The sequence below is a fragment of the Aspergillus caelatus genome (genome assembly GCF_009193585.1).
Source record: "Aspergillus caelatus strain CBS 763.97 unplaced genomic scaffold BDV27scaffold_29, whole genome shotgun sequence".
NCBI classification, from domain to species: domain Eukaryota; kingdom Fungi; phylum Ascomycota; class Eurotiomycetes; order Eurotiales; family Aspergillaceae; genus Aspergillus; species Aspergillus caelatus.
This window is the reverse complement of record NW_022475292.1, coordinates 92,329-114,026: the sequence shown is the minus strand read 5'-3', so window position 1 is coordinate 114,026 and position 21,698 is coordinate 92,329. Positions and strand designations below refer to the sequence as shown.

The 21,698-nt window shown below is 47.8% G+C and overlaps 6 protein-coding genes across 6 annotated transcripts; 5 read left to right on the top strand and 1 right to left on the bottom strand.

Annotated features, from left to right (window-relative positions):
* Positions 1–876: 876 nt before the first annotated feature.
* On the top strand, positions 877–2,604 carry gprC. Its single transcript, XM_032077046.1, has 2 exons — positions 877–1,721; positions 1,777–2,604. The coding sequence occupies exons 1-2, from the start codon at positions 1,131–1,133 to the stop codon at positions 2,518–2,520; spliced, it is 1,335 nt and encodes a 444-aa protein (XP_031930981.1). The 5' UTR covers positions 877–1,130; the 3' UTR covers positions 2,521–2,604.
* Positions 2,605–5,574: 2,970 nt separating this feature from the next.
* On the top strand, positions 5,575–7,139 carry BDV27DRAFT_142417 (cytochrome P450; the record flags this gene model as incomplete). Its single annotated transcript, XM_032069954.1, has 3 exons — positions 5,575–5,625; positions 5,687–6,214; positions 6,267–7,139. 3 exons carry the CDS (start codon positions 5,575–5,577, stop codon positions 7,137–7,139), a joined length of 1,452 nt encoding a protein of 483 aa, XP_031930980.1.
* A 1,237-nt stretch (positions 7,140–8,376) lies between these two features.
* BDV27DRAFT_123153 (transcription factor domain-containing protein) lies at positions 8,377–10,199 on the top strand. Its single transcript, XM_032065800.1, has 6 exons — positions 8,377–8,896; positions 8,948–8,986; positions 9,037–9,087; positions 9,147–9,406; positions 9,455–10,014; positions 10,061–10,199. The coding sequence occupies exons 1-6, from the start codon at positions 8,396–8,398 to the stop codon at positions 10,099–10,101; spliced, it is 1,452 nt and encodes a 483-aa protein (XP_031930979.1). The 5' UTR covers positions 8,377–8,395; the 3' UTR covers positions 10,102–10,199.
* A 2,221-nt stretch (positions 10,200–12,420) lies between these two features.
* On the top strand, positions 12,421–13,101 carry BDV27DRAFT_142415 (C40 family peptidase; the record flags this gene model as incomplete). Its single annotated transcript, XM_032069953.1, has 3 exons — positions 12,421–12,743; positions 12,832–12,933; positions 12,987–13,101. 3 exons carry the CDS (start codon positions 12,421–12,423, stop codon positions 13,099–13,101), a joined length of 540 nt encoding a protein of 179 aa, XP_031930978.1.
* Positions 13,102–15,396: 2,295 nt separating this feature from the next.
* BDV27DRAFT_123149 (Zn(II)2Cys6 transcription factor) lies at positions 15,397–17,894 on the top strand. Its single transcript, XM_032065799.1, has 4 exons — positions 15,397–15,779; positions 15,833–16,495; positions 16,553–16,830; positions 16,887–17,894. The coding sequence occupies exons 1-4, from the start codon at positions 15,486–15,488 to the stop codon at positions 17,290–17,292; spliced, it is 1,641 nt and encodes a 546-aa protein (XP_031930977.1). The 5' UTR covers positions 15,397–15,485; the 3' UTR covers positions 17,293–17,894.
* Positions 17,895–17,979: 85 nt separating this feature from the next.
* Positions 17,980–21,429, bottom strand: BDV27DRAFT_142413 (putative pre-mRNA splicing factor; the record flags this gene model as incomplete). Its single annotated transcript, XM_032069952.1, has 4 exons — positions 17,980–18,465; positions 18,544–18,617; positions 19,328–20,931; positions 21,422–21,429. 4 exons carry the CDS (start codon positions 21,427–21,429, stop codon positions 17,980–17,982), a joined length of 2,172 nt encoding a protein of 723 aa, XP_031930976.1.
* Positions 21,430–21,698: the final 269 nt, after the last annotated feature.

Below are 21,698 nucleotides of genomic sequence, written 5' to 3'. Positions count from 1 at the left end.
CAATCTTATTCTTGCTAATTTCCAGCTTTAACGCACTACGTATGCGCCTAATGTCCAATCCGGTGTCTGTGTGTCTGCCACGGAGGAACGGTGGCAAAGTTGAACTACTCCTGTTTGAGATTTTCCGTGCAATAATATCCTTCTGCCTGTGGTCGGTAGAAGTCCACTTATGCCACAATGGGCCCAACTCAGCCCCTGCAGCTGCGGCGAACTGCAGACGACGGCTGTTTGGAACCTATCTGGTACAACGGTTACCATTTTTGCTCTTCTTCTCAATGGGTAACCTAACCCCGTAAGCTCGTGGGAAGGTTATCTAACGTCGAATTACGAGAGCCAAGAAATTTTACTACGTATATCCTTGAGCCTTCCCCCGCAACCCGAAATCACATTCGTGGCCTTACTTCTCTTGGCATGGAACCTCTCGTGTCTAGAGTTTTCAGGAACCACCACCTCCAGGCCCAGCAGTCCATTAGGTTTTTTTTTTACTTCATATTTGATCGTCCGGAAGGTTGCCCCTGTAATGGCGTTCCAAGTTCAGTCAGTAAACTTACTACTCCTTAGTCCGCTCAGTCCTGTGGAGTCAGTCCCTTTCATAAGGGAATTGTTGGTCGAGGCGGAGATAACTAAACCCATCAGAGTTTAATAAAAGCTTTGCGCGGCCTACGGATGCGAGAGGTGCCACTCCACACCACACAGTCCACTCGCCCAATGTCGGTAGTTTAGTTTCAATCCCCATTTTAGAAATTTAGTTTAGAAAATAAAAAAAAAATAATAGATTTAATATTGCACTACTTTTGTGGTGGCCCTTAACCTTCTCATCCTCCCCCTCTTTTCTTCTCTCATGCTAATAGTTGGTCCATCATGGAATAAGGGCATGGACAGCCCCTGAAGAAAGCGGATATAATAGATATTTCTCCGCTTTGGACTAAATATCCATAGGGAGCCAGCCCGACGATTTACCTATTAGATCTACCAAAGAAGCCAGTGTCTCCCCAGGGTGGCTTTTCATCTTCCTATTTTCAGTATTCTTTCGACAACTTCGCCCTACCCTGGGGCACGGCCTCCTCACGTGTCGCGCGAAGAATGATAACAGCAGGATCGGAAGAATTACTACGAGAAGCTAAACGACAATGAGTCTGGCTCAGGTGTTGAGTGTGCTGGCCAGTCGTGACGACGAGGGTAATTCCCTTGCACGGCGTCTGGCTTATACGGACGCGGGCCCTACAATGGATATCGATCCTCTACCTTCAGCCCAACGCAAAGGTCTAATTGCGGTCACGGTGATGGCCTTCCTATCTTTCATCGCGACTTTGTTGTTACTATTATTCATCACTTATCGGCTGGTCTTCTGGCGCTCCAACTACTCACGATATATCGGTTACAATCAGTACATCGTTCTTATCTATAACCTAGTGTTGGCCGATCTGCAACAATCACTTGCATTTTTGATCTGCCTTAAATGGATTACGGAGAACAAAATAGAAGCATCTTCAGCGGCCTGCTTTCTTCAAGGATTTTGGCTGCAGATCGGGGACCCCGGCAGTGGTTTGTTCGTGCTCGCAATTGCTGTTCATACATTCCTTCTGGTAGCACTGGGTCACAAGCTGAGCCATCGCGTCTTCGTTTGTGGTGTGGTTGGTGTATGGATTTTTGTGGCTATCTTGGTTATTATTCCGCTTGCAGCTCATGGGCGATTTGTCTTCATCCCGTCAGGCGCATGGGTAAGGGTCCTACGTTTCCCCGATATGGAAATCAATTGCTGAATGTAACCCCTAGTGCTGGATCAGCGAAGAGTACGAGCCAATCCGCTTGTGGACTCATTATATCTGGATTTTCCTGGCTGAATTCGGAACTGTCTGCCTTTACGCCATCATGTGGTTCCAGCTACGACGTCGGATCAAGCAATCTGCGATTCTTGGAAACAGTCAAACGGAAAGTCTCAAGCGCCTGCGACGTGTCATCGGATACATGATTATCTATCCGGTTGCGTACATTGTGCTGTCATTGCCTCTTGCTGCAGGACGAATGGCCACAGCCCAAGGTCAAACACCAAGCATCGCCTTCTTCTGTGTCGCTGGTGCTGTGATCACCAGTTCAGGCTTAGTTGATGTCCTTCTCTACACGCTCACCCGCCGAAACCTGATTCTGGAATCCGAGCCGAGTCGCGATCGCAGCTACAACCGCTTTGCAAGCAGCAAGAACCGGAAGACTGACCATCTTACAACCATTACAGCCGCGGAAGGCAAGCACACCCGGACCGATATCAGCGTTCTGCGAACCCATCGACACCGTGATGATGACGACGAATTCGGCCATACCGTGCGTGAGGGATCTACTGATAACATTGTACAGTCTTCGGGTATGGAACTGGCACCTCTAGGAAAGGTGTATCAACATACCACAATTGAAATCACCCACGAGCCTGCGTACCCGGAGGCTGAAAGCAGTGACCGGTCAAGCAAAGGCTCCATCGGGAATGGCAGAGGTCCCGAGCAGAGCGCCAGGATGTGGGGGAGATAGCCGACAGTCAACTGGCTTGCAGCCCTTACTCCTACGGACGAACGCCAACTTCTAACGTCATCGAATTAATGTCGAATGCCCTTTCATTTATTACTTGTTTCTCTCTTTCTTACGCTCCCTTCTCCGCCATTCATATACTTTCTTGACATAATACGCTTATTAGTGACGCCCAGCCCTTCTGCTTTCTGGGGCTTTCTTCACTTTTCTATTATTCATGACGCTTATATTGATATCCCAGACCCTCGGCCATTTTTACTTTAGTTCCAGGGTGATTGGTCTATCCCTGCCTTTCTTTACAATTTATTCTGTACATAGATACCATTTCCTTCTACCTTTCACACAACTCTTATATTGGGAGGAGATATGAAGATTTGCTACCAATGACCTTTTGGCCGTGACGAGCCTTCTCATGGAAGATACAAAGTCGTGAACACCTGTGATCAAGACCCTCGAATAGCATAGATATCTACAATCAAACAAGATAAAAAAAATTACTTATAATCCCAAATCACACAAGGCCATTGCATAACCCCCTCACATCGATCCGGACATGCACACATACTGACAACAATTTCTCAAAAGAGATTATTCAGCTCACCACACAGCCGGGCCTATATGAGCTGAAACTATTACACACGCTAACTCACAATGCAAGTGCTTTTAAACCGGATCAGCAACGAGCCTGAGCACGGAGCCCCTGTTCGCCTTAGCATGGCTCAACAACCGGATTAATCTAAAATCTCGAGCCGAGCGAATGGGAAGACGGGCGTTCCGCGCCGCGTCAATGCGGTGGAGGGATCTTCGTGATCGTCATGACGAGGCAAGAGGACCGGCGACGTTATCGGCTGTCTTCGGAAGGGGTTGCGAAGTCCGGCCTTCGTAGTGCTTGGTTTGTCCGTGGCGAAAATGGTGTCCAGGGTTTGTGCCTGTTGGTGGCGTGTTCGTGTTCTGCGTTTTGGTATTTTTGTCAGAGCTGTTTCTTTCGCTAGTTGAGGGTTGTTATCATTAGCGTACTACTGAAATGATTGAATATGAGTGTCAGTTTATATGAAATTACTTCTGAATTGATGGGGTTCTGGAGGTTTTAGCTCAATTTGTGTGGGTTCGTGGATGGCGAAAGCAGAGTATAAGGCTTTTTGCTCCATGCTATGTCCCACGTTTAGTACCAATTTACTAAGTAGATATCCCTTTACTCAGTAACAGTCTAAAATTGTGTACTACGACTGTTGTTGAGGGTATTTGATCTTTAGATGAAAGATACATCGGTCGTCCCTTGCTATTGGTGGCAAAATATATAACTGCCTAGGCAGTATTGTACATTCATACTAAGAGGAAGGTTTTCAGCCTCGGCAACATTATTTCCCTGCTAATTATCGCTAGAATTAATAGAAATTAAAACATCGATATATCTTTATCTCTCCATGTGTGTGAAAAAGAAGGAAAGGGAAAGTTATTCTCTAGTATACTTCCGTCTCGGGATCCAGGCGAAACTCAACCCGCTAATCTATAAGGGAATATATGCTACCAAGATTCTGTAACTGCAGTTACTCAAATAGTTGTTGTCAAGCTATTGCTAAATAGAAGCTTAATCCCTATACTCAGGGTCGGTATCATTAGCAATCAGTTCTTGCTAACGCCTCGCTCGTTATACGGACTATCGACTACTAGAGAAGCTGCCATCCCTGCAGGTACAAAGGGAACTGCAGGCGATATAAGCTTAAATACAACTCTAATGTTAACTTCAGGAATTCTATTCCAACTAATACTACTCTACTACCCTTAAGAGTAGCAAGGACCCCTGACTCGCTACAAACCATACGTCAACCTGAGAATACCCTATAAATTACCCTAGAGCGACGCCTATGGTGTCGGGACATTTTTAGGTGGTCGAATGGGATGATTTTTCGTTTGTCACTATATCATAAGAAGTAGAAATTGAAGTCTCACTTGGAACTACAGTATAAGTGCCCAAGCTATTTTTCATTTATGGTAATCTGTTTTGAGAGGTCAATAGCGGCTGACTGGAGGATAAGAGATCAAGAATAACAAGGTGATTGCATACATCTGTTGCAATTTACACCCATCACCACCCCAAGAGATTGGCAAAGAAGCTCGCGATTTCTCATAACTTGATCATAGACTTGGGATGCTTCTGCAGTAGACAGACTTGCAACAGGAGTTCTAGACTCCTTGAGGCAAGTGAGGGAAGCTAGGTGCAGTGGACCGGGGGTTCGTACCGGTGAATCAGGCATTATCTAATAAGACCCTTAGCGAGGGTCCGATTCTGAGGAGGCTTCAAGCCGCTGCGGTAATCCCTATCCTTGGAAGCCCTGGAGGCCATAATGCGATTACAAGAACGATAACAGGGAATAACATATAGGGAGACTTGCAATTGAAGTGTATTGGTCCTGACTAGGAAATGTACGCAGTGCATATTATTTAGTAATACCCCGTACTTTGAGTCTGCCAGAACACGTGTTTGGAGTCTAGGGATGTATCAGCTGATACCGATACCCCACAATCTTTCCAGATCCCGATAATTCGATCGACTCGCTTCCATTCAATTACCGAGCACTGACGTTAGAGACCAGATCCCGACCCGCTAATAAACCATGTTATTGACTCAAGACAACATGCTGCGTCTTGCCGGGCTATGCTTGCTCTTATACACCCGAAACAATTGCCGTTCGCTTAGCGAGTCGGTGGTCGGCTGAGACTAAAGTATCTCCACATCTTCCGTTGACGGACTGGCGACAATGCGAGATCCGCTTAGTCAACCTGGCATAGCATAACTAGCGCGCTGAGGGGTACACCGAATAAAAGGTGTACGGCTTAGTATCCAGACATCAACACCGGTGCTAGATGATAGGTGTTAATCTAATTGACAAAGGCGGGGTAAATTGCTTCTCTCCGGAAGGCTGACGGTAAGCATATATAGTTACCACGAGTGTTGTCATTTGTGCTACTGTCTGAGAGCCAAACACCGTGATACGTGCCGGTCGACTGTAAAACAACAAATTGCATGATACATTACCAATTCCTTATTTTAACAACATGAAGTGGCAGATATATTTGGGCATTGCGTTTACGCTGTGGATCGTTCAGGTAATACTTTTCTTGTGTGCGCTTACTGCTCATTCAATATTTCGGTGACTCACCATACTAGGTCCTCTATAAAGCTTTCACATCCCCTCTTCGGCGCGTCCCAGGCCCATTATACACGGTCCTGACTAGGTTACCTCTGAAGTTTGCAAGTCTCACTGGAAATCGCATTTATTTCGTCCACGAGCTGCACCGGAAATATGGACCAATTGTTCGTGTTGCTCCGGACGAGGTCGACATATCCTCACTTGCGGAATTCAGGGAAATTCATCGCGCCGGATCTCCATTTTTGAAGTCAAAATGGTACGAAAAGTTCGTTCCCTCCAAAAGATCTGGAGTCTTTACAATGAGAGACCCCAAAGAACATGCTGCACGGAGGAAGCTGTTTGCACGACCATTTTCGAAATCAGAACTGCGCCGAACCTGGGAGCCAGCTGTCAGGGAGAAGGTCCAATTAGCAGTCTCTCAGATCCGGCGGGAGTTAAAGACAGACAGGAAATCTGACTTGCTCAAATGGTGGACGTTCCTTGCGACAGATGTGAGCGGGCATTTGATGTTCGGGGAGTCGTTTGACATGCTTCGGGTTGGGAAAGTAAGTCGCATACACAAACGCGTGGTGCATCGGCCTGTGACTAATCTTTTAGAAAAACCAATACATACATGTGCTGGAATCCACCATGATGGGCTCTGGAATCGGAGCGGAGCTTCCGTTGGTGGCGTGGCTCGGTCGTCACATTCCTCTTTCATCCTTCCGGAACATGTTCCGTGCGACCGACTACCTTTTCCAATATGGGCAGCGGGCGATAACAAATAGCCGGACGACTAGTAATGCTAGTCGTAACATCTTTGCTGGTATGGTGTATGAGTCGGAGAAGGGCGACGGCATTATCACCGATGAAGAGGTGGTGTTGGAGGCCGGGAATCTTATCGTGGCCGGCTCAGATACAACCGCAATCACTCTCACGTACCTTGTGTGGGCAGTACTGTCACAGCCGAAGCTGCAACGTGAACTAGAAGAAGAAGTCAACAGCCTCAGCGCCGATTTCGATGACGCTGCGTTGGAGGATTTACCGTTACTTAACGCAGTGATTATGGAAGCATTGAGGCTTTATGGAGCAGCACCAGGGGCGTTACCTCGAGAGACACCTGAAGGTGGAGCGAAGTTCTGTGGCTACTTCATTCCCCAAGGAATGACTGTGAGCACCCAGGCCTATTCAATCCACAGGGACGGGGATATTTATGCAGATCCCGAAAGGTTTGATGTCAGCCGCTGGCTCACGAGAGACACGAGCGCTTCGGAGCTTGCCAAGAAAGCTTTTTCACCGTTTGGTGCCGGGGGTAGAACCTGTCTTGGGATTCATCTGGCTTGGATGGAACTTCGACTGGCGACGGCTCAATTCTTCCGAGAGTGTGGAGGGGTCAGATTGGCGCCAAGTGCGACATGGGAGAACATGCGGCCAGTGAATTACTTTTTAATCTCACCGAAAGGGCATCAGTGTGAGATCCAGTGTAACTAAAAGGCGTCATGTCAGCAAGAAATGGCCAAATCCTTGTTTTCCTTTTGTTAGTTCCCGCGTCTGTCCAAGGCATAGAAGTATTAATAACCTGTCATAACCTTGAAACCCCAAACTTTAAATACAGCAAGGGGGAAAAAAAAGAACCAACCTTAAGCAAAATCCCGAACAAGCCACACAACAAAAGAAGCAAACACCAAACAAGCAGGTGACTCCACCCTGAGAAAGGGAAAAAGTTATCTCCCGATCTGCAAGATCTAATCCCTCACCCTTCTCGCTCTCGGCTGATGCCGGATCATCCAAGCCATACCCGTTGCCAAGACTCATTCCATCAAAGCTCCACCATATGGACCACTTGATTGTATGGTTGATTGACATCAAGTCGGGATTCGCTTACGCTGTTCGGGATTTGGATTTTTTTTTCTCATCGGCCGATACAAAACCATGCCATACGCAAACCCCTCCATTTCTGCAGGACGGATTACGGAGTACGATCCTTTCCTTTTTTAACTTCGCTCGTTATCGACCGGGATTTGAGATATGACCGCCGATCTCGAAAATACGCGTTCTATTTGCCAGAAATCCAGCCGTCGTCCTGTCAAACTAGCCTGTCTTTCTTGGTGCGGTTCCTGGCATATATGAAGTGGATGACTGACTGAATGAATTCTCGTCCTGTGGCAGTCGTGCGTTGCGCATACGTTGTGATGGCCAGACACTTTGCTCCAACTGCATGGCGAAAGAAAAATCTTGCTCTTATGTGCCCAGCCGACGAGGAGGTCCACGTTATTGTTCTAGTAGGAAGCATAAAGGTAGCGCCGGTCGTTGCGATACAATAACATCTGTTGTGGAGTTGGGAAATCGTCGCCTACCAAAGACGCCCAGAAAGACGGGGATGTCGCCAACCTCAGGAGATGGTAAGTCGTTCTTGACCTGTTCTTTAGATGGTATCGATAATACTCAAGTATCTAATGAGGTTTATGTAGAATGGGTCCACCAACTGGGAGGCTTGTGCGGCCCAGGGGCAGGGCTGCGCAGCGTGGAAATGCCCTTTGCGGAAATTGACTCTATATTTGATTCCATCTTTGGCTCAAATGCAGACGAAATCAACCCCGACCCTAAATCTAAATCAGTATCCAATCCCGTACGACTCTACGGCAGTAATGAAGATATGTAAGCTTGGGTGAAGAGCTGTCATTAAGTGTCGTGTTGACAGAATTAGACTTGACGCTTATTACGTTTTTATTCATCCTTATTTCCCCATGTTGCCCCCATCTGAGCATCAGCCGGTGTCAAGCCGTCCATTAGCTAGGGGCCCTCCAACTTTTGAACCGACGAGCCCCCTGAGCCTGGCTATCTCAGCTATACTGTCTCTGATACCCCATCCAAACGAAAGAAAACCTAGGACGACAGAGTACTTGAAGAGACGACGGGAATATGCGCATTGCTTTGCTCAAACGGCTCTTGGTGTCATTGAAAGAGACTACGAGCTGCTCAGTATGAGCCAAGATTCCCAAACTGGTTTAGCTGACACCATCAAAGCCTTTGAACGAGTACCGTTTCATCCAAAGCTGGAGGTGCCCCTGGAAGGCGTCGTTACATTGTCAATGCTTAGTATTTATGAGTATGCACAGCGGGGAAACATTGATAACATGCTCCAACGGGCTAACCAGGCGCTTGCGCTGGCTATGAGTATGGCACTGCATGAAGCGGTAGAGGAAGAACAGTATGCAGACTCTAAACGGAGGGTTTGGTGGATGACGGTGGGTCTTTGTGATATATTCACTATCTGGTCGTTGCTGATGTTGAACCAGTATATGATGGCATGTCAAGCATCGGCTATTAGCGGAACGGTTCGTATAAAAACATGTTCTGCACTGGATACATGACTTATCCTTCACAGTCTCCGGCCTTCGATCTTTATGATCCATGGTTTGTAACTCCATATCCGGAGGTATGTTGTTTTACGATTATAAAACCGAATCACACCGATTTACTTACACATGTGAATAGGGGTGGAAACTTGTCATCGAGGCCCAACAGGTTCTTGTCGAATCTGCCGTATTTGCCAGTGACCTTGATAGGACCATGCATGAGGCTGATGACGCATCATGGGTTTCGAAACGCATGGAGGAGCTTGACAGGCAGATATCGTCTCTGTTGTTCCACAGCCGAGATGCTCCTTTAGTGTCTCAGATGGCTCCACAACCTGAATCCATTGAATGCATGACATCGAAGACTATGAGGGATTTTGCAGAGATCAAGCTACACACGTAAATATTGCCCATTTACAGGAAGTGGCAACTCAGCTAACAGTACAGGGCACGGATCAAACTGCACCGACTATGCGCATTCCAAGATATTTTATCTGGCTCTATACGACATCCAAATGTATCGATACCTATGGACAGTAATTCTCGGATGGATATGCCGTTGGAAATGAGCAACGGCCCTAGCTTGGTTGAAGACTTGTCGCTAATGTCTCAGATTCACAAGCTTCAGATGCCGTTTACCAGTGAGGAGTCATCAAAAGTCTGCCTGCATGCAGCACTCAACATTGTCACGTTGCTTGATAACCTTCTCTACCCGAATCACACCAGCGACATCCTGGCTAATACACAATACGCCCGCGGAGGGTCTGGCAGTGAACTCCCTCGAACCATGCCAACCGTAGTATGCTGCGGAGTGCAGTCCAGCTATGCAATGCTGATGCTGGGTCTCAAAGCACGAGCTATCCAACACACCACGCCCGGCGACATAAGTGCTCTGGATACCACCTCTTTATCCGACTTTCGGAAGGAGCTATATCATAACTTACGGCTGATAGTCAAGTTCCTAGAGAATTACTCTATCGCATTTGAAGCTATCCAGGGGATAAGTGGTATATTGTTTCAGTCCCTGACAAGATACCGGCTAACTTGCTGCAGATAAATTGAACCAGGCCATCGACCGGGAGTTCTTGGCGTAGAATAAGCCTTTCTACTTCGCGTATCTGCGTTGGAATTTCTTTTCTTGTTCTTTATTTTTCTCCAGTAGCCTTTAGCGACATAGATGATTGGATAATGTTATACCTTAGAGACATGTGTGTGATGCACATGACGGAAAACGATCGAATGTATTTTGCTAGTTCAATGGCTACATCGTTCCCTTCTTTGTCCTTACTTTAACCAATGTGCTACCACACACCGACAGTGACTACGGTGACAAACTAAGTCGGTATCCCCATTGCCTGCAACCAGCGAGGGAGTATGCGTTGAACTCCTCCCTTGAGATTACTGCAAGGTATCCAACCGAGCTTCTTGTCCGGTGACCTGGAAACAATACCCAAGCACAAGGGCTTGGATGAGATGATCAGTACACGCTTGTCCACGGAGTAGATAACCATTGATTCCAAGCCACATCCCAAACACCCCTTGAATCTAACAGGGAACATCAAAGTGTAACCGAGACATTTGACTTCAACGAGACAAACAACCTAAGGAATCTAGGGCACGAGCCTATATTCAAACGCTCTAGATGACGAATTCAAGGGAAGCAAGGGGCCATCTAAAAGCAAGCAGAGTAAGGCATTTCGCTCATGTATATTCACCAAGACAGGGCCAATAACACCACAGGACACGTATGGGGGTCTTCAACCTGCCAAATGTGGATTCCATCCCAACAAACCGGTTCATGCAAGGTGACTACCTACGCGAAAGTGTACTCCGGACCGACATGCAGCAAAGACCCTATTGGTAAATTTCTGTTTCGTCTCTGGTCGAATAGTAGGCGAGTATATGTATGCAAGGGGGGGGGCTGGGCTGCATATGAATTGCCGGGGTTAAGCGATTACCGCCCAACAAGCATTTTTGCCACATGTGACATATCTGAGTACAGTGATTTCCCGTGGAGGTCTTCCTCGGTACTCGTTGGAATGTCCAACGGAAATGTTTGTTTGTGACCCGAAGGGAACCGCCAGTGATCAATCTCCTTACAGGAAGGTCTGTTGATCTATGGCCTTGTCTGGGACAGACCGTGGATGTGGGTGCTGGTGGAAAAGAAGAAGAAAAAGTCAGCCTTGCAGTGAATGAGTGTAGAGTGGAATACTTGCGAGTGGAGATTGGATCTATATTCAAGCGTTGAATAGGGTACGAGTACAGAGGCCTCCTCAAAAGAGTCCTTCACACGCCGTCCCTTACCATACCATACAAGCCATACAAGCCATACAAGCCATCAACCGATATAAGCCAATAAAACTCAATCCCCGACAACTGAACCTACAACGAATCGCTAAATCATCACGAACCCAATACGAAACTCGTCACGCGACGAGACTAATCAGGACGCAAGGGAATATTTGAAGTCTTTCGGTTTGGAAGGTGATACTAATTTGTATCTACTGGGGGGAAACAAAAATTACACCGAAATTCTTGATCAGTCCGAAAATATATATCGTGCATGCTAAGCGTGGAAACCAACTAAAATACCTGTAGGTGCCTGAAGGCCTTGCCCTGCCCGTAGGCCCTAGGCAACCACATGATCTCGCACACAATAAAAACAATCCTTTGTATATAGATTACATAGTGTTCTCAAGAATTCGACCCTTTCTATAAGGCTGCAATATTTTCAACGTTTTACAATGCCTTCATCCTGGTGACATCAGCCAATCAGCAGAAAAGGGTATGATATCCGCCATGATATAAAAACCCAATGACGATACGTACCTTGGGGTTTGATTGCACCCAGTAGTTTTATCTAAAGCAAAGATCAACACAATCGACGTCTAGTTTACCTGTTCTGATAGGTATTGTGAAGCCTGTGACGTGATGTGCATTCTTGGCCCTCCACTTCTCGTGTTCATTGCTCCTTTCATCATACATCGACGAGATCCATCCTCATCATCACCATGGATCTTGTACACTCCTACTGTTTAGTTCTAATACAATTGGATGGCAAATGTAACTACTAAGTGATAGAGTCAGGATGCGCATGTTTATTGTTTCTGGTGCTAGATATCCTTGATTATGGTCATTGACAAAGAAAGGAACCAGATGCGATCATGTATGATCGTCGCCTCAGGCTCGTATTCTGTCTCAAAATAGGCCTATCGTAGATCTGATAATCAACACGACGTTACAATGGAGGAAGTACCGATATAAAAATAGATACGATTGACACTTCACATGAACACTGTTAGATATATAGATCCGTCATGTCATCCTTACCTCAATTATTCGATATCCACAACTCTACTCAGACATCCCAACCCAACGACGACCAATCCAACACAAGAAAACGAACCGACACAATGAAACCAACACTCCTCACCACCCTCCTAGCAACCCTCACAGCAACCAATGCCCTAACCCTCAACACCGCAAACAGCACCACCGGCCAGAAAATCCTCAACAAGGCCCTAACAGCAGCAGGAACACCCTACGCCTGGGGCGGCGGATCCTGCGAGGGTCCCACACATGACCAACCGCCCTACCAGTACGGCGATACTGGGTATGACTGCTCGGGACTCGTCTGTTGGGCTGTGTGCCAGGTCACGGGTCGGGATTTGTTCTCGGAGGGCCTACGTGTGACGTCTGATATGTATTGTGCGGAGGAGAAGGAGTTGAAGTATAAGTATGTTTTCGTTTATTTTCGTTCCTTTGCTTTTGGCTTGCTTGGCGTGTGCATTGGAAAGGTAGATAAGGCTAATGGGTTTGCTTAGGAAATATCCGTATGAGCAGCGGAGAGCGGGCGATGCTGTTTTCTTCGGTGGGGAGTGTGATTGTGCGAATAGGAAGAGTATTCACCATGTTGGGTTGATGATGTACGTTTTTCCTCTTGCTCTAAAAATATAACCAGAGTTGCTAATTGTGACAGGAACTCTGGTGATCGGATGTGGAATGCTCCCAATGACGACGTGAATAAGGTCCAGGAGAACAGTATCGCGAAGTTTGGAGAGAAACCTTGCCCTTATGTTGTGCGGTTTGCTTGATCGGGAGTCCTATGTCTGCTGGCGAGATGAGTAAATAGGATAGTGTACGCTATTATTTGTAGATACTCTAGGGACGATGACTGGTATCTGATGAGGTAGATGAAAGTAGCCCAGACGTAATCTAATCGTCGGAAGTGGTATTCAATGCTCCGCGATCCTCCGCTGCACTTCTAGACTATCCGAGACACGTTTCAAGGTAAAGCAAGTTGTCTGAGCAGTAGGACCACCTTAGACATTGAACGTCACATCTTCGTGTCGGCGGCCTGCTGATTAGCTCGAACTTTACTCCGTGGCTCGCCTCGCAACACATCGGGAAAGTAAAATTGTTCCTTAAGGAAGATACCTCCTAGCAAAGTTGCGAGATGCTAGGTCACCCCGATCCATGCTTTGCCAAACAACGTTAGGAAGTTATGGACGGTAGTTATACGCAAGAATGTCCCTCATGAAAAGGGCCATCTATCAGCGGACGTACAGGTCGTAGTGACTGCTTTCATGTTGACTTCACCTTGTAGTAAGTCAGGCAAGTAACAGAATTCGAATACCCTACGCTCAATACGGTCCAGACATTTTGCGGAGGTCGTGTTCGCCTCCTGGATATTGCGCGCGGATGACACGCCTTCTGCTACCGCCGCACGAATTACACTGAAGCCAGACTTGTCCAACCGACGTGGACAAAGAATCATGGCTGTGTTACCTACAATACCGTTCGAGACCACCTTCAATTGCACAAGAATGGTGACTCCTTTCTTTGTATGGTAGGCGTGTGCAACTCTATTAGAAGATGCGTCACCGCAAAAGGTTCTCAAGGCGTTCCACTCGGGCTGAGAGCCTCGGGAGACTGTATGTGTGACAGCGTTTAGGGTCTAGAAGACTATGAGATGTGAACAAAAAGGCTCTTCTTAGCCACGACTTGGCCCAGGCATCGGTCACAGTAACAACACAGATGATACCGTCGGTTGAGCAATTAAGTCGAGACTTGAATACTTCAGGCATTAAAGCGCGAGTGTTAACCGTTCACGGTCTAGTGCTGGTGGGGATTGAGGTTCGTGTCCGAGGTGAAACGAGTGGATATGACTTGGCATTCATTCGGGGACCAAGTCGGGAACGCATCTTCGCCTATCACAAGACTTCTCAGCCCCCGGGCGATCCATCCACTTTTGCCCCCACCCCCAAATCCCAAGCGAAAGTGGAGGACAAATTGTCATCATGCCACCCCTGGTATTTCACCACGCTGATTGGAATAATTGAAACCCGGAGGAATGGTTAAAGGTCGCCGACCGTGTGGACGGCGTTTGACAAGCGTCACCGAGTTAAATGTGGCGTCCCTTAATTTGTCTGTCACTTATCAGGTTGACCTTGCAGAACTGATTGCATGGTCATCAAGCCTCGCACGGACGGTTCGCCCCTTTCCACTAGTTGGAACCACTTTCTTCGTGCATAAAGCAAATCCCGGTCACTCCTGATATGGATGCGTTATGATTCAACCCAAACACCGCAGAATAATAATAGCCTTTTGGGCTAAGCTCGTATTGTGATTCTTCAGTCGGCATCATGTATGCACTCCTCTGCAGTGTATCCTTCGGATTATTATTTCCCTGCTGTTGGGAAATTAGCATTCCCTGTCAACCCGATATCCTGCTTCAGCCGTATATGGTGTCTTCTCTGCAACATGGGGTGTAGGCTCACGTGCGTCCCAGTGCGATCTTCGGTTCCAATGATGGTGTCTTCATAAAGTCGGCAACTCCCCCCTCTTCACGTGAGCTCTCCATCGTTGAGACTCGAGAAGGTATCAGACACTGACAGCGGGATCCGATCCGGGCCACCACGAGATCCGGGACATGTGATGAGGCCAAGAAGGTCGGGGAGTTGAAGGATTTGCAGATGCATATTGGAAGCCGACAAATTGCGGAGGATGGAAGCCGAAGGATATGAATTCCGTTTCAAAGTCTGGTTCGGGGATGTTTGTTATATTAGAGTATGTGATATGGGTTGATCATGGCGGTGACGTAATTCCCCGGACGGGGACTCAAACCCCCGTTCAGATCTATTCGCATTTGCAGTATGGACACGAGTCAGGGTCAAATCAATAGGAAGTAAGGGTGCAGCAGCGAACGCGAATACTTTATGAAGGACGGGATCCAGCGTGAAGTGGAACTTGTCGCCGAACAGCTTGGTCGCCGACTCGGGGATCTCGGGATCGACGAACGGGGACCACCGGACTAACCGCATAGTTCGGTACGGTAAAGCACATCCGAACTACTATAGATTATAGATACACCAAGTAAATGGAACCTTGGATGATCTGGAGCTAGAGTCCAACTTAATCCTTTGTCTCCCCCCCCGCCTTGTGTGACAGGACCTTCCTTTGTCTGGGCCACATACATATGTACATACATACAATGCAGGACCCTACCACCCCGTCCAAGCCGCCATCATCCCGGCAGCCCTCTTCGTTAGCTTGTGTATCCTGTCGCCGCCGCCATTTAAAGTGCGATGCCCTGCTGCCAGCCTGTACTCGCTGCCAATCCACCAATTCAGAATGTCGTTATGTACGGTCGAGGCGAGGATTGCGTACCAAACAGAGCAATCAATCCCCCCCGCGATTCGACGAACAAATGTTGACTGCAGACGATTTTGCTACCTGGCTGAATGCCACCACTCTGTCAACAGACTTGGAGGTGAGCTTTCAAACCGGCCCTTGATCAAGGCGTGGCTGGGCTAATAAGAACAGGCAGATCCGGCGCTTCTCCATGGGCTCGAAACGCCGCCAGTATGGGATATTCCTTGCCTCCAAGATGATACCACCACAACGACCTGGCACGAACCAGAGCCGGTCGCAAGGATTGCCCCTGAGATAGCTTATGATCCAATGGTGCAGTTATACTATCAAAACTTTCATCGGTCCCACCCTTTCTTGATACCGAGAAAGGTACTTCATTCTCCCCTTCAGCACCGGATACCTCCCTATATCACCGGGATTATGCGGTACATTGGCGCACATTATTACCCCGATGTAAGATTCAAGGAAGAATTCCGGCCGGCAGCATATACAGTTCTATCCGATGTCACCCCGCGGGACGGGTTCAAAGTTCAAGGACTGCTGTTACTTGCGATCATCGAGCATGCCCATGGCCAAGAAGAGAACGCGCATATGAAAATCCAAATGGCGATTGATCTCGCCCTAGAGCTGGGAATGAACCGTTCTAGTTTCGCTCTCATAAACTCCGAGGGTAATTCGGTGCTCGCCGAAAGCTGGCGTAGGACATTTTGGGAATTGTATGTTGTAGACGGGTTGTTGGCAGCTATGCGAGACCAAAGCTCGTATCGTCTTTTCTCCCAGAAGGCGGATGTCCGATTGCCTTGCGCTGAGGAGCTTTATAATTCTGCTAGTGAGGTATAATCCCCCTGAATCCCTAAATATAGATAAGAGAGATTGACTGACATTTGGAAGATCACGCCAAATACACGAACCCTGAACGATCTCAAACAGAGCTGGTCTCTCGACCAATGCAGCTCCTCCTTCACTTACCGAATTGAAGCTGCGCGGAACCTCGGGCTAGTCATGGAAGTGAACCGCTCACTGGATGTTGACCTCAAAGCCCGGGTTGAGACAGTTGACGCCACTCTTGTCTCGTCGCTTATGCAAATACCTTCATCTCAAGATGGCACCTCTTTAGACATCTCGAATATTGACGAAATGCTCTTCCAAGCAGAGATGATCACCTACCTGTAAGGACCATATAGGATACCCTTCTCCAAAGCAAAAGACTAACCGATACCACCAGCGCATTGATATATCTCCACCACCCTCGTTCCAGCATGCGCTTTGCTTCTTTCCACGCTCGAACATGGTGCACCCGGCTCCGAGTCTGCAACAACAACCCACCGCCTACGGAACTGGATCTGCATTCGCAAAAGTTCCTTCGCGCGGCGGATATGTTATCCAATCTCGTCACTCTGCCGAGTACGATCAAGTCCCGCACTCCGTTCTTTACATGTGCTCTGGCAATGTGTGTTATTGTGCACACGGCAGCATGCCTGATCATGTCGACGCCTGACAAGGTCGAGTCGCTCAAGACGCGAATTCAACTGAGCATCGGTGGTCTGAATATGCTGGGCAAGTCCTGGCCGTTGGCAAAGATGGTGAGGCAGCAGATGGTGAACATGTACCAAGAGGTCGGGTTGCGTTGAATGTCGCGTTCCCTTCTTGGATATGTTTCATGTTCTACTCTCCCGCACGCGGCGGACGGCTGGTCGCCTCTCACGGCACCTTCATAATATATGTCTGAATAAATCACCCGGCTGGACAAAGGCATAATTATGCTAAACATGCTGCATGTGGGACATCTTAGAGACCGTCGAAGCTGGCCTGTTGACGAATGGGAAAGAACCGGATGATGGAGGAAATCATCCGGAGGATAACCCCGAGCGTATGCTCTCACTTGAGAGACTGGCGTTCTCACTTTCCTGACTACGGTCCTAAGAAGGCCTCAGGTTGAGTCGAGCTTCGTACCTTGTGCTCTTTTTTCGGATATTGAACCGGCGACAATCAAACACAAACTAGACTTGAATGCCGCTCAAAGATTGGCAACTATTTAAAATGGATTCAGTATTAGTGGAGGGTATAGCATCTAGAGAGGGCAGTGACTCAACTTCATTCTGTTTGTCTGACATGACTTGCATGCCTGCGAGCGATGCCTCAAAGTTACCATACTATATACCCGTGTTTTTTGGTCTGATAGAGAGAGAAAGCCATAGATACCAGAAGACAATTAGAACAGATTATTGTGACGGTTGCATGAAACAAAATAATTCATTATCTAGAATCCAAAGCTTCTACCGGAGGTATAACTCCATATCCATGCAATCCGCCAATGTCTAATCCCACGTAGTCAGACCATTCGCAGCTTTCTTTACTGGCGATGTCTCCAGTATCCAATTCCCATTCTCTTCAAGGGCCACTCCGCCGCGGCGTGCAGCTCGCATCATCTTCTCACTAGCTCGAGTTCTATGTCCTGTCTGACGATCCCATACCCAACCTTCCTTAAGCCACATCCAGGTCAGATATGCCCGCAGCTCCTTGTCATGTGGCAGAACTGATTTCCACTCCGGAACAAAGTCTGGCTTAGTTGCACCAGACCCTTTCCAATCTTTGGCTAGGCCTCGAAGTTCGTCTCGGCAGAAGATTCGCCAGCTATCCAGAGAATAAGCCCCCACCCCTGGTAGATGTGCGACCTCCCAGGCCACACGCGGGTCTGCATCATCAATGCACTCTTGTGGCCGGATATCTCGTCCATCTAATTTGCAGGGGTAGTGGAGTTTGCGATATCTTTCATCTTTTTTCGGTGGGTGACATATCCAGGTCTGCGCTAGACTAATACACTTCCTCGTCCGCTGATTCTGAAACCCAAGACAGTGTATCATATCCACAAGGTCACATACGTCCGCTGTAGCCATTGCTTCGACAGTAGGGAATCGCTCAAAAACTTTGAACAAGACGGGAAGAGCAACTCCTCCTCGAGTTCTGTTTAGAAATATAGTAGCGATAAGCAGGCGGAACGGATCATGAGCAAGCTGCTCTTGGACCAATCCGAAAGAGTCGGCATCAATCGGAGGAAAGGGTATGCACGATTCAGGATCCACAAGCGGCTGGGGGAAGTAGGGCGATACTTTGGCGGGTCTGACAAGTGATGGTTTTGCAGGTTCGGTGCGAGATTTAACTGGAGACGCGCCATTGGCTGGAGTCCTAGGAGACCCCGTGGAGCTGTCCACGATGTGATCTATTGGGGGTGTTATACGTGGTATGCAATGGGGCAAGGAGGGTTTGTTATCAATAGAACTGGTATCATCGGGTATATCGCTCAAATCAGAGTCAGACAAAAGAAAGTCGGGTGACAACTCCAAGCTTTCCAACATAAGGAGCATCTCTTCAGGTATCGAATGCTTTGGCAACTTTGCCGTACTCCTAGGAGCACATGTTCCCCCTTTCTTATTTTGCCTTGATGATTTCCTAAAATACTTCGACCTCACCTCAACGCAGGCGGTCAGTCCTTGCGAATCATCGGGATTTAAAAATCCATATCCCAAAAAGGGTCATCCATGGACACTGTCTTGTGCACAAACGAATTCTTTTCTGCTGGGTGCTTCTGTGCCTGTTGGTCACCTTTTCGGGAAAGCTGGCTAATCTCAGACTGTTGAGGCCTTATTCTTTCCTTCCGAGAATCACGCTTTCTATCCTTCTTTTCGCGCTTCTTCTTCTTCTTCTTCTTCCTTTCGCAACTTTCCGCAATACTTGGTATTTTGCTTGGCGATTTGGCAGTCTTCGAAAGTGAGCTCGGGAGTTCTGCGGTAGAAGAGACGGTGCGCTTCTTAGGCGAGTCGTTCCGCGATGTACACTTTTGGGATACTCGAAGATTTCTCTCGTTGCTATTGGCATTCTTATTAGGGGTGGAATTATGATATCCAGGCCTTGGCAGCGGTAACTTCTTGCTAGGGATGGTCCGTTCATTGCCTCTCTGCCCTGAAAGGGCAGTTGGTGTTATAGGAGTAACAGGTTCAATGACCGCTCTTCCAGGTTTTGCATTCTCGTGGTGAACACGATGGGAGGTAGGCGTGCGTTGGAGATCGGACTGGGTCACTGAGGCCTTTCCCAAAACTTGGATGTCCGCGGAAGGGGACTTAGAGATCGTAATCGCGGAATCGTCGCTATCAATATTTATGACTTCTCGCACGTCTTGTTTGCTAGGGACCATCGAAATGTCATATCTCTTCGTCTTCTTTGTCTTGGTCTTTTCCCTTGCCTGATCAATACTAGTCCTTTTTCTCTTTCGGTCTTTCTTCGATTTCCTTCGTGACCCATGTTCAGCCACGTTCTCATCATCAATCTCATCACCGAATTCCGAACCTTCCTTGTCAGCGTCGGCAACCATGCAAACTTCGAGATACGTCTTCTTGATCCACTTTGTGAGCACACCCAGGGCATCTTCATCCATGCCAGAGATAGAAGCCTCCCGTCGCACATCACTTATGAACCTGCGCCGTGCGGACCGTTTCACTGGATACGCGCCTTCGCGCATAAAAGAATGATCAAGAAGAAACTTAACAAGACGGTCATGTTCCTCCTCCGAAACAGAAGCAAAAACGTATTTCTCCTCTGAAACTTCCTCAAGCTCCTCATCACCGCAGGCATCGACATCAATCACAGAAGGAGCCCGGGCAGCAGGTCTGACCTCTTCCTCCGGAACATGAAGCCCTCGTTTCTCAAGTTCCTCGAGTTTAATCTTAACGACAGAATCGGCAGGATTCTCCCGTTTGACCACTTCGCTCCCACTCTGTCTATCATAAAACCGCTTGGCTTTCTCCGAAATCAGCATCTCCTCATCCTCCTCTTCCTCTTCTGAGTCATCTTCGTCATCTGAGCTCTCAATCTTCTGAATAACCCTATGCGCCACAGACTTCTTCCTAGCCACCTTGCTCTGAAAATAAGGGGACGCCTTATGCCTCGAGCTCCCAAGGCCAGAATCCCTTGACATGCTAGCCCTCTTCTCACAGGTCCCATCCATCATCTTAGCGCCGGAGTACTCATCAAAGCTTTTCTCAAAACTAGTCTGATCGGAGAGAATCTCATCAACCGTTCGTCTGAAGTAATCCTCATCGAAGGATTCATAGGAATCGAGATCGAAGGCGGGGGGAGAGACGACGACAGAGACAGGCCTGGGACGATCCATATTCTGGGACTCATCGGAGGTCTTTTCCCATTGCGCTGAAGGAGGGGCGATGTCCCTTTGAGGTTGTTGGACAGTGAACAGGGAAACGACTCGCTTGATTAAGCTATTCATCCGGTCGAGTGGTGGTAGGGCGATGCACTAAGGTCGGGCATATTCAGGATCGAGGAAAGGGGCAGCGTGGGTCAGACGGCTAACACAATCGTTGTGGTGTTAGTGAAGGTCGCTTTTGGTGAATGGTACCGTGGGTATATTCACTATTTGAGGGGAGGATTGTGTGTGTACGGCTGTCATAGTCCAATGTTGTAAACCCTAGCTGCGATGCGCGAGCTAGAGCTCCACCATGATTCCGGGCCGAGAGATGGAGGTGGATTGGCGGGGAACACACAGATGACTTTATTTGTAGGATCAGTGAAGCAAAATGTTTGGTAGACTGGTAATTGAGTGTGTGGAAGTCAATAGTCTAGTTCGTTACTTCCTTAAGGAGATCTGGATGAATGGAGCATCGCCGATAGGAAATGTGTGGACGCGAAACGCGGTGGACGCGCACGGACCAATTAGAATAACCTTAAAGTGGTCGCAGGGCTAAGTTTGACTTGTTCATGTTCTCATCAAGTAATCGTTTGCTAAACAACTAGACTTCTTTGTTCAATCGTCATTAGTCAAATTGCTGTATACCGGCTATGAGTTATATTATAGCTCATCTTATACCCTACACTAATATAGCTGGAGTATGTGTAATTTTCACGATCATTTACGATATCTGTCAGCAGGGAATTATAGACGGTCACATCACGCGAAGTGGCAAGCCTAGGACCGGTGGAGAGTCGGCACCATATCTTTAGTATATGTATTTGCAATTGAGGAACCTTT

Bases quoted from the DNA above. Each gene is read 5' to 3' on its own strand.
- BDV27DRAFT_123153 (XM_032065800.1), top strand. From the start codon at position 8,396: ATGTTGCCCCCATCTGAGCATCAGCCGGTGTCAAGCCGTCCATTAGCT. The intron at 8,897-8,947 runs GTGGGTCTTTGT...ATGTTGAACCAG, and splicing joins GGAGGGTTTGGTGGATGACG to TATATGATGGCATGTCAAGC. The intron at 10,015-10,060 runs GTATATTGTTTC...AACTTGCTGCAG, and splicing joins AGCTATCCAGGGGATAAGTG to ATAAATTGAACCAGGCCATC.
- BDV27DRAFT_123149 (XM_032065799.1), top strand. From the start codon at position 15,486: ATGTACATACATACAATGCAGGACCCTACCACCCCGTCCAAGCCGCCA. The intron at 15,780-15,832 runs GTGAGCTTTCAA...TAATAAGAACAG, and splicing joins CTCTGTCAACAGACTTGGAG to GCAGATCCGGCGCTTCTCCA. The intron at 16,496-16,552 runs GTATAATCCCCC...GACATTTGGAAG, and splicing joins TTTATAATTCTGCTAGTGAG to ATCACGCCAAATACACGAAC.
- gprC (XM_032077046.1), top strand. From the start codon at position 1,131: ATGAGTCTGGCTCAGGTGTTGAGTGTGCTGGCCAGTCGTGACGACGAG. The intron at 1,722-1,776 runs GTAAGGGTCCTA...TGTAACCCCTAG, and splicing joins TCATCCCGTCAGGCGCATGG to TGCTGGATCAGCGAAGAGTA.